This window comes from Grammomys surdaster, unplaced genomic scaffold, assembly GCF_004785775.1.
Source record: "Grammomys surdaster isolate TR1022 unplaced genomic scaffold, NIH_TR_1.0 66, whole genome shotgun sequence".
In the NCBI taxonomy this organism is placed as follows: Eukaryota; Metazoa; Chordata; class Mammalia; order Rodentia; family Muridae; genus Grammomys; species Grammomys surdaster.
Window position 1 is genome coordinate 6,047,940 of NW_021604568.1, and position 10,458 is coordinate 6,058,397.

A 10,458-nucleotide genomic window follows, 5' to 3' on the forward strand; every position below is an offset into this window, starting at 1 on the left:
TATTCTATCTTAAAAAAAATTTACTTTTTTATTGTTGTTGTTTTCTTTTCTTTCTTTCTTTCTTTCTTTTTTTTTAAAAAAGCTCTTTTTTAAAAAGTGTATTCTCCATTGCTCTCTTCAGACACACCAGAAGAGGGCATCAGACCCCATTGCAGATGGTTGCAAGTCACCATGTGGTTGCTGGGAATTGAACTCAGGGCCTCTGGAAGAGCAGTTAGTGCTCTTAACAACTGAGCCATCTCTCCAGTCCTATTGTTTTTCCAAGACAGGATTTCTCTGTGTAGCCCTGACTATCTTGGAACTCACTCTCTAGACCAGGCTGGCCTTGAACTCACAGATCTACCTGCCTCTGCCTACTGAATGCTGTGATCAAAGGTGTGCTTCACCATTCCTGGCTTTATGCCAGAGTTGTTTGTTTTTTGACATTTTACTTATTTTTATTCATTTATTTAATGTGTACATCCCAAAAGGACCTGAATTCCAACCTCAATGCCCACATAAAAAGCTGGGCACAATGGTGCATGCTTGTGACCACTGGATGTGGGAATAGGAAGAGGAAGAGGAAGGAGACATTTCCCTCTGGTGCTAGCCTGTTAGCAAGCCCCAGGTCTCTAGGAGAAACCTTGTATCAAAACCAAAGTTGGGCTGAGGAGTGGGGCCTGTAAGGATGGCTCACAGCACATGATAGTGCTCTTCCAGAGGTGGCACAAAACTAGTGTAACTCCAGGGGGCCTCTAACAACACCTCTGTCTCCTCAGGTGTCCTTGGGCACCTACAAGCTACACTCACATGCACACACAATCCATAGACACACAAACACATAATTAAAAATCATAAAATTAGTTCTCTTTTTGTTTTGTTTTTGTTTGTTTTAGTTTGGGGGTTGTTTGTTTGAGGCAGGATTTCTCTGTTCTGAAACTTGCTCTGTAGACCAGGCTGGCCTCAAACTCACAGAGGTCTGCTGCTTTTGCCTCCTGAGTGCTGGGATTAAAGGCATGTGCCACTACCACCTAGCATAAAATTAAATCTCAATAAGGTCTATGCTGGCGGTGTGTATCTGCACACAGGAGCATGCACACACATGCAGAGTGGGAGGATGAAGGAAGGATATATTAACTAATTAAATCAACACTTGAGCATTACGAAATATTACAAAATGTAAAGTCTCCCTCTCTCTCTCTGTCACACACACACACACACACACACACACACACACACACACTTGAGGTAGGGTCTGGCTATGGTCTGGAACTCACAGAGATCAGTACCCTCCTAACTCTGGTTCTTTTTTTTTTTTTTTTAAGATTTATTTATTTCATGTATGTGGGTATACTGTCACTGTCTTCAGACACACCAGAAGAAGGCATTGGATCCATTACAGATGGTTGTGAGCCTCCATGTGGTTGCTGGGAATTGAACTCAGGACCTCTGGAAGAACAGTCAGTGCTCTTAACCACTGAGCCATCTCTTCAGCCCCTAACTCTGGTTCTTGAGTGCTAGGATTAAAGGGGTGCTCTACCAAGCCCATCAACAACACTATATTGGAATAAAATTTTTTAACTATATTTATGAGAAAAAGACTAGTCAGGTGTGGTGCCCACATATGACCTCAGTAGGCTTCAAAGGCCAAACCTACTCCATCTTGGGACCAGCCTCCATCTTAAAGAAAAAAAGCCTGAGAACTTGACCTACAGCAGAACCCAAGCTGCACCCCAGTACCAGGAAGGACCCCACGGCTCGTCCTTGGCCCACACCACGGAGTTACTCCCTAGCTACTTCTTAGCAACTGTCAATCAAAGGTTAGTCTAATTACTTCAGATGTACTTTCAGACCTTTTGTGATTGTTCATGGTCTTGCTTTAGAACACCCACCTGTCAGCTTACAATAGACAGATACTTGCCAGGCTGGACACCCTCTCACTATAAAACTCATCCATATAAAACCTTGTCCTGCTGAGGGTTTGAGGCTGCTCTGCCTTCCCTTCCTGTCCTGCTGTCTGAGGGTTGGGTTGGGGGAGAGCCCAAGCCCGGGCTTGTAGTAAAGAAACCCTAATGCTATTACATCGGTAGCGGTTCCTTGGTGGTCTTTTGGGGTTCATGAATGCTTCTTGGCACAAGAGGCTCAGGCATGGTTATTGCAACCAGTTTGAGGTCAAACAGCAAGAACTTCTTTATCTGAAAATTAATTAAAGATTTAACAAAAACTGGGAATAAAGGCTAGGCATGGTGGTGCACACCTTTAATTCCAACACGTGGGAGACAGTGCTAGGGTCGCTGAGTTTGAGGCCAGCCTCGTCTACAGAGAGAGTGCCAGGACAGCCAGGGCTACACAGAAAAATCCTGTCTTGAAACAAATAAACAAACAAGCAAACAAACAACTCCCCTGCCCCCTTCCCCCCCAAAAAAAAAGAACCCACAAGGTAGCCAGAGACAAGCTACAAAGACCTGTCTCGGAAAACAAATAAACAAACAGAACTAGGATAAAAGAACGACATTCAGGATGGCCATGGTGGTACACATCTTTTTTTTTTCTTAAATATTATTTATTTAATGTATATGTGTACACTATAGCTGTCTTCAGACACACCAGAAGAGGGCATCAGATCCCATTACAGATGGTTGTGAGCCACCATGTGGTTGCTGGGAATAGAAGTCAGGGCCTCAGGAAGAACAGTCAGTGCCCTTAACTGCTGAGCCATCTCTCCTGACCAAGATGGTACACACCTTTAATCTCAGCACTCCAGAGTTCCAGGCCAGCCTGGTCTAGAGAGTTAGTTCCAAGACAGCCAGGGCTACGGAGAGAAACCTTGTCTGGAAAAACCAAAAGAACAAAAGCGAATGACATACCTCTGAACATCTAATTTTATGTTTTACAGATATGATAGTTAAGGGGTTAAGAGAGGCTAAGAACACATGACTAGAAAAATGTCAGAACCTGTTCTAAACCTAGCTCATAGGCGACGTTTCCTTCATTCCAAAACTACCCTAGGTCTTCAGATGATGCTTGGATAGTGAATCCAGGTAGGCAATTCTACAAGATTGTTCATTGCACACTGTGGGGGTGCTGTTTAAGAGCAGGCCCCGGGGCTCTGGCTACATACAGAGTAAAGACTCACATTACACGGATGGCAAAATGCCCACCTCTCTATCTTACAGTAGACGCTGGACGTCACTCATTTATTTACGTCCTTTTCCAAGCTGGGGACTGCTGTGGCTCTCTCGGCTTTGTGAAGAGGGGTGTTATGGTGCAAGGGAAAGAGAAAGGCAAGTGGGACGCACGGAGAGGGCTAAGGAGGGAGAGAAGCAGCAGCTAAGGTGCTGCTTTTACTTCAAAACCCTCTGGATCGAACACCTTTCTCTGCCTGCACGGCCCAACTATAACTCAAGGGAAATCAAAAGCAGAGTCAGCGACCGGGACCGACAGACGCGCAGACGCGATGAGACGCTCATCTGGGTCCTTGTTTTTTCTTAGGGCGGTCACGCTGCACCGCCTCCGGAGCGGCCGTGATGTCCCTGCTGTCCCCGTCGTCACCGCCGACCGGCCTGCGCACCACGCGCCGCGCCACCTTGTATTCGGGCTCGCCCACGCGTGGCGCAGCCCGCACCAAGAACTGGCCGCCGCGCTGGGTGACGCGCACGTCGGTGCGTGGGTAGGTGCCGTAGACGCGCCGCAAGTCGCGGCGCACGGCGTCCGGCAGCGGCAGGGGCGGTCCCCGCATGCGCTCCACGCGGCCCCAGCGCAGCTGCAGCTGCAGGCTGCTGCCCTCGGGCCACGCGGCGTTGCGCGTGGGCTGGGCTGGCGCGGATACGCCGGAGGCGGGGAGCGACGAGCCAAGGGCTGCGGCACCCTGCGGCGGGAAGGCCCACCAAGGAGACATGGAGGAGGCCAGGGCCGCGCCCGCACCATGGAAGCAGTGGAGCTCGCGCGGGGCCGTGCTCAGGCCCACCGGCCGGCTGCAGAAGTTGTGGGTCTGGATGGGTGGCAGCAGCAGAGGGGCGGGCAGGTAGGTGTAGGTGAGGCTCTGCGGCCGAGGCCAGACGCCCTCCCCGGGCGGCAGGTAGACGTAGGAGTACATGACCTGGAACTCAGTTGGCGAGCATTTTTACTGGGTCCAGACCTGTGGTGGATGGGTATGCATACATAATTCTTAACAAACACGTGTCGCTGGTCCCTCGGCCGTTGCCTGTTTCTTGCGTGACTGCGTGATGGCTTTGAGAAACCTTTCCTGGGTCAGGGGTTCTGTTCCCCACCTCCTCATCAGATATTCCCAGACTGGGGATGTAGGTCTGTTAATACAGAATCTGACATGCACAAATCCCTAGGTTCGGTCCCCACCACCACATAAACGGGGTATGGTGGATCCTGCCTGTAATCCCAGAACTCTTAGAGTAGAGGCAAAAAGACCAGAATTCAGGTCATCCTGTCTTAGAACAGCCAGGGCTATGGAGACCCTGTCACAAAACAATCTTAGCATTCCTTTTAGGCTCCGCCCCACAGTTACCTGGCAACAGCCAGGTATGCCTGACTCACTATAAAAGAGACTGCTTGCCCCCCTCCCTCTCATAGCCTTTTCCCCTTTTCTTCGCCCCCCCACCATGCTCATGGCCAGCCTTTACTCCTCTCTCCTTCCCTCTCCCCTCCTCTCTCTGCCTTTCTCTGTCTGTACTACCCCCTCAACTCCCCTCCCCTTCCCCTAAATAAACTATCATGTGACTGGTACCTTAGGGGGAAGGGATGCCTTAGCATGGGCCCGTAGAGGCGCGCAGGCACACACCCTACACACACACACCCCTCCCCGCACCATACTGCTCCTCTACCAAACATATCCCTGGCTTCTTTTTTATAAAACACAACAGGGCTCCTCTCCAAGCTTTCTAGCCCCCAGCCCTTGTTATCCTTCCCCTTTTAACCGTCCATATCCGTTCACCTGCCTCCGTCAGCCTAGTGGGGTTATTCTCCAGCCTTTGGGAGAGCCAGGACAGTCCAGAATGGAGCGTCTCTCATTCCTTTTCAGTTCTCTTTTCCCTTTCTGTGTAGCCTCAGCCACACCTCCCTGTTACTAGGCAGAGAGAAACACCTTGAGCTGTCTTGGAGCTGGCCAGTCTGTCCTAGGTAGAAGCCAAAGCACAGCGGCCCCAAGCTAGAGGTAAAACTGCCCGAGCTCACAGATGGCACTCCCTATGGCACGGAACACTTCCTACCTCTTTCCAGTCAAGTCCCAGCACCTACATGGTGACACTCAGCCGCCTGCAACTCCACTTGCAGGGAATCTAGTCTCTTAAGGGCTCCTACACATATTAAGTGCACAGATTCATGGAAGCAAACTTCTGAATGACTAAATCATAAGAGAGCGTTCTGGATTACATATGAACCCAGTGTAATTATAAGGTCTTCAAATATGAAAGAGGTCCAGAGTCATACTGACACCATCCAGAAACCACCACCCACCATTGTTGGCTTCATAGATGGTGGGAGTACTATGAGCAAGGAGTACAGGCAGTGTCTGGAAACCAGACATCGTGAGACAATAGAGTCAACCAAAGCCTGCAGAGGGGACCCAAGTCCAGCCAACACCTTCCTGTTAGCCAGTGGGACCCATTTCAGACTTCAGCCTCCACAACTGTTAGGTTTGTCTTGTCCTAAGCCCTTGCGTTTTCAATTTATATACCACCAAAAGGATGTCATTTCAGTAACTTTGCCCTCTGTAATGTCCAGGGTTATCCATGGGTTGATCTCACCCCATTCGGACTGGTCATAGTTTCTACCTGTTTGTACTTCCTCAAGGAATCTAGTCTCACCTGGTTGGCAAACCAGACCAAGCTCAAGACAGGACTGAGAAGGTAAAGAACCTGTGTTTTATAGTGGCGCCTTCATGCATCGCTGGTCTGGGGAATTTTTAGGTATGATGAGGGATCAGGCTGTGGGTTCGTGTTCATTCATCCTGATTCTGGAAATAGCCCTCATGTTTTGGGGATGCTACACTTTCTTCTTTTAAAAATATTTAATTTTATGTGTATGTGTGTATGTCTGAGTATATGTCTGTCAACCATATGTGTCCAGGAGCCCACGGAGATCAGAAAAGGTCCCTAGGTTCAGTGCCCTGGGACTGGAGTTACAGATGGATGGTTCTAAGCTGTCATGTGGGTGCTGGGAATTGAACATGGGCCCTCTGGAGGAACAGGCATTGTTCTTAATTGCTGAACTAGCTCTCCAGTGCCCTTCCTCTCTTTTTGAGACAGAGTCTAGCTGTGCAGTGCTGGCTAGCTTGGAACTCTATGATTTTTTTTAGTTTGGGTGTGGCTTTGGAGGCCAGAAGAGAGTCTGATGCTCCTGGAACTGGAGTTTCAGTCAGATGTGAGCCACTTGATGTGGGTGCTGAGAATTGAGTTCTTCTGCAGCAAGCACTCAGTTACTGAGCTATCTCTCCAGCCCCCCATAAATAAATCAGAAGATTTATTTTCTTAATTATATCGATATGTGAGGGAAGTATGTGCACATGAGTACAGGTAGCCAGGGAGGCCAGAAGAGGGTGTCACATTCCCTGAATGTGAGGTTACAGGCGCTTGTGAGCTGCCTGTCAGGGGTGGTAGGGAGGAAACACAGAGCCTCTGCAAGAGCCACTGTTTGTTTATTTTTGAAGACAGGTTTCTCTGTGTAGCTCTGGCTGTCCTGGAAAGAGCTCTGTAGACCAGGCTGGCTTCAAACTCAGTGCCAGGACCAAAGGAGTACACCACCATGCCCTGCTGAGGCACACACTCTTAACTCTTGAGCCATCTCTCCAGCGCCCCGTTTTCTTATCTGGTGGAAGGAAACATTTTCTTTCCCCAAGACAGAAATCTGAAAGGATTGCAGGTTGTGGAGGAGTTGTGGGGAGGCCTTAGTCACTGAGTATGTAGTCATAGAAGACATGAAGCCGAGAGACAGAACTTCCTTTTTGATAATGTTATGTGAGTCACGGGCTTTACAGTTACACAGACCAATACATTCCTTTTTGTTTAAGCTGGTTTGAATGTCCTGCTGTTCCTTCCACCCACCCCAATGAGACACACTTCAGTATTTTCTTTCGGTATCTTGCGAAACATTTGAAAATACAGCAACTTTAGTAGTCAGGGAACCTCGTGATCAAAGCCTCCCTAGTGGGCAAAGTAGAAGCCCTGGGAGGAATGGCCCAATAACTAAGAATGGAGAGCTCTTAGAGAGTAGAACTCAGTATTGCCTAGGAGAGAATTTCAAGAACACTGTTGTATATCATTTCTCTTAGGCTCAAGGACTGGAGGCGTCTAGCAGGGGAGTTGGCCTCCAGCAGCAGTGTTACAGCAACTGAGTATTGTCTCCAGCATTTGAAGGCTGTGGGGGCCAGAGTGTAACTGTGGGGCATGAGGCTCAGCAAAGAGGACTCCAGGTCTTTCCTGCTGGGTCACTTTTCAGAGCTGGTCTTGCCAGCTCACCCCATCCTACCGTTTAATCCCCAAGGATGGTTAAGGAAAGACTCAAGGTGTGCTTTGAAGTGAAAGTGTACACTGAGCAGAGACAGAAAGGCTGGAGGAAACCTATAATAGATTTACAAAGATCTGACTACTGAATTTCGACCCTCTCCTCACATCCATGGAGAGAAGTGGTGGGCATGGGAGAGGAGGCATGACCATTTTCTGATCAGGACTGCATTCTGGAGCAGGGGGGCGGGGTTAATGGGGTTAATGGTTGTTAAAGTCTAGAATAGAGATAAGTGTGTATAGCAGTTGTTTAAATCTAGAAGAGATAAGAAGTATGTGTGGCGCCGGGCGGTGGTGGCACACGTCTTTAATCCCAGCACTTGGGAGGCAGAGGCAGGTGGATTTCTGAGTTCGAGGCCAGCCTGGTCTACAGAGTGAGTTCCAGGACAGCCAGGGCTACAAGAGAAACCCTGTCTCGAAAAACCTAAAAAAAAAAAAAAAAAAAAAAAAAAAGTATGTGTGGCTTAGGCCACATACTTTTTTTTTTTGACCAGGTTGTGCTTGACCTAACTGCAGCTATCTTGGATTGTAACTGATGATTGTTTTAGAAAGTTTTTCCCAATAGTTTCCTAGTACATTAAACCAGATGAATCGCTATAATGGCATGTAGCATTTTACAATCAGATCCTGGTGCCAGCAGTGTGCTGGACTCTGATGCTAGCTAAAGATCAGTTGGGGTTTGTGTGTGTGTGTGCACGCATGTGTGTGTATGTGCATGTGTGTGCACTGGAGACTTGGTTTAGTGGTTAAAGAACATTTGCTCTTGCAGAGGATCTGATTTCAACTCCCAGCCCCAGCATGGTGGCTCACAACTGTGACTTCTGTCCCATGAGATCTGATGCCCTCTTCTGTCTTCTGTGGGCACTAGGCATGAACATGGCACACATGCAGGCAAAACACTCAGACAATAATAAAATAAATAGAAAAATATTTTTAAAGATAGAGCTGGGTGATGGTGGCTTATGCCTTTAGTCTCAACCCTCAGGAGGCAGAGACAGGCAGATTTATGAGTTCAAGGACAGCCTGGTCTACAAAGCAAGTTTCAGGACAGCCAGGGCTACACAGAGAAACCATGTCTCAAAAGAAGAACCAAACAAACAAAGAAAAAAGAAAGCACAGGGACATTCTGACTAGGATGAAGTAACTTTTGTCCTAACCAATATACACACACTCACATTGGATGGATCCAGTGGGATTGGTGCTGCTTCTCTTGTATGTAAGTCCTGTAATAAATTTCTCTCTGCAATCTTGTATCTGTTCCTTTGTTTTTCTTCCATCTCAAAGTGTCTTAGAACATGTCTTTATATACTTGGATGAGATTATTCCAGAACAGGGGTCATAGAAGCATAGAGGAGGGCTTAAAGAAGGAGAGGAATGGGAAAACCTAGTAGAACATAGGTATGTTGGGACAGTGTCTGTGGGACCCCTGAGGGCTCTCTAGGACTGGGTTGAACAGGGTCTTGTGGGACCATTTGCTGTGATGAACCCATTGCTATATTGGCACAAAATAAAAAACGGGACACTTGCTGCACAAAAATTACCAGCGACAAAAAGGCACAGGGGTCAGTAGAGCTAACTTCTAGCACAGTCCCCTGTCTCCTGGAAACAGTCTTATGTAGCTCCTGAAACTATGTAGCCAGTGATGGCCTTGAACTGATTCTGATGCCTCCATCCTCCAAGCATTGTGACTGCAGGAGTAGCCACAGCCACAGCCACTTTTCCAACATGGGGATTGAACCAGAGACTCCAGTATGCTTGGCAAGAACCCTTCAAAACTTAGCTACGTTCCTAGTCCCTTCTTTCTTTTCTTTCCTTCTTGACAGGGTCTAGCTCCGAAGCGGTGGCTGGTCTCAAATTGTAATCACACTGCCTCCAACTCCCAAGTGCCGGGACTACAGATGGGCTTCATCATGTTGGGTTCTATTTCTCCTTGTATGCCTACAAAATTCCCATAAGCAATGGAGCAGTTTCAGCAAAAAGAAGGCCCCTTAGCAGAGAAGTCAAAAGAGGCACTCTTTGCCTTATAGCTCAGGGTAGGTGTCTTAGGGTTTTACTGTTGTGAACAGACACCATGACCAAGGCAACTCTTTGTTTGTTTGTTTGTTTGTTTGTTGTTTTTGGTTTTGGAGACAGGGTTTCTCTGTGTAGCCCTGGCTGTCCTGGAACTCACTCTGTAGACCAGGCTAGCCTTGAACTCTCGAACTCAGAAATCCGCCTGCCTCTGCCTCCCAAGTGCTGGGATTAAAGGCGTGCGCCACCACCGCCCAGCCCAAGGCAACTCTTATAAGGACAACATGTAATTGGGGCTGGCTTACAGGTTCAGAGGTTCAGTCCATTATCACCATGGCAGCATCCAGGCAGGTGTGATGCAAGGAGGAGCTGAGAGTTTTACATCTTCATCTGAAGGCTGCTTGCAGAATACCGACTTCCAGGCAGCTAGGATTAGGGTCTTATAGCCCTACATACACAGTGACACACCTATTCCAGCAGGGACACACCTAATAGTGCCTAATAGTGCCTGGGCTGAGCATTTACAAACCAACACAGTAGGGAAACTGAACAGGTGGGCAGTGAGTCCTATTTAATTACTCAGAAATTGCACTGAGCCTTACAAACTTGATTTTATAGCTCTAGCAAGTGCAGAAGAGGAAGGACTCCTCTGGGACTTAGGAGAAGTCTGGTCTAGCCTGAGCCTGGTTGGGCATCTGGTTGTATGAAATTTGTTGAAGGCTGGGCATGGTGGTGCACATCTTTAATCCCAGCACTTAGGAGGCAGAGGCAGGCAGATCTCTGTGAGTTCAAGACCAAGCTGGACTAGGAAGTGAGTTCTAGGGCAGCTGGTGCTGTTAAACAGAGAAATCTTGTCTCAAACAACAACAATCAACAATCCATTGACTGTTTCTCTGAACTTCAGGGTTGCTTGGTTGCTTGGTTGGTTGGTTGGTTGGTTGGGTTTTGAGATGAG

General features: G+C 48.0%; 1 protein-coding gene across 1 annotated transcript; it reads right to left on the reverse strand.

The window, feature by feature from the left end:
* Nucleotides 1–3,445: 3,445 nt before the first annotated feature.
* Nucleotides 3,446–4,075, reverse strand: LOC114626006. The gene has a single exon (XM_028773382.1). It carries the CDS (start codon nt 4,073–4,075, stop codon nt 3,446–3,448), a length of 630 nt encoding a protein of 209 aa, XP_028629215.1.
* Between the last annotated feature and the right edge of the window lie 6,383 nt (nt 4,076–10,458).

Bases quoted from the DNA above. Each gene is read 5' to 3' on its own strand.
- LOC114626006 (XM_028773382.1), bottom strand. From the start codon at position 4,075: ATGTACTCCTACGTCTACCTGCCGCCCGGGGAGGGCGTCTGGCCTCGG.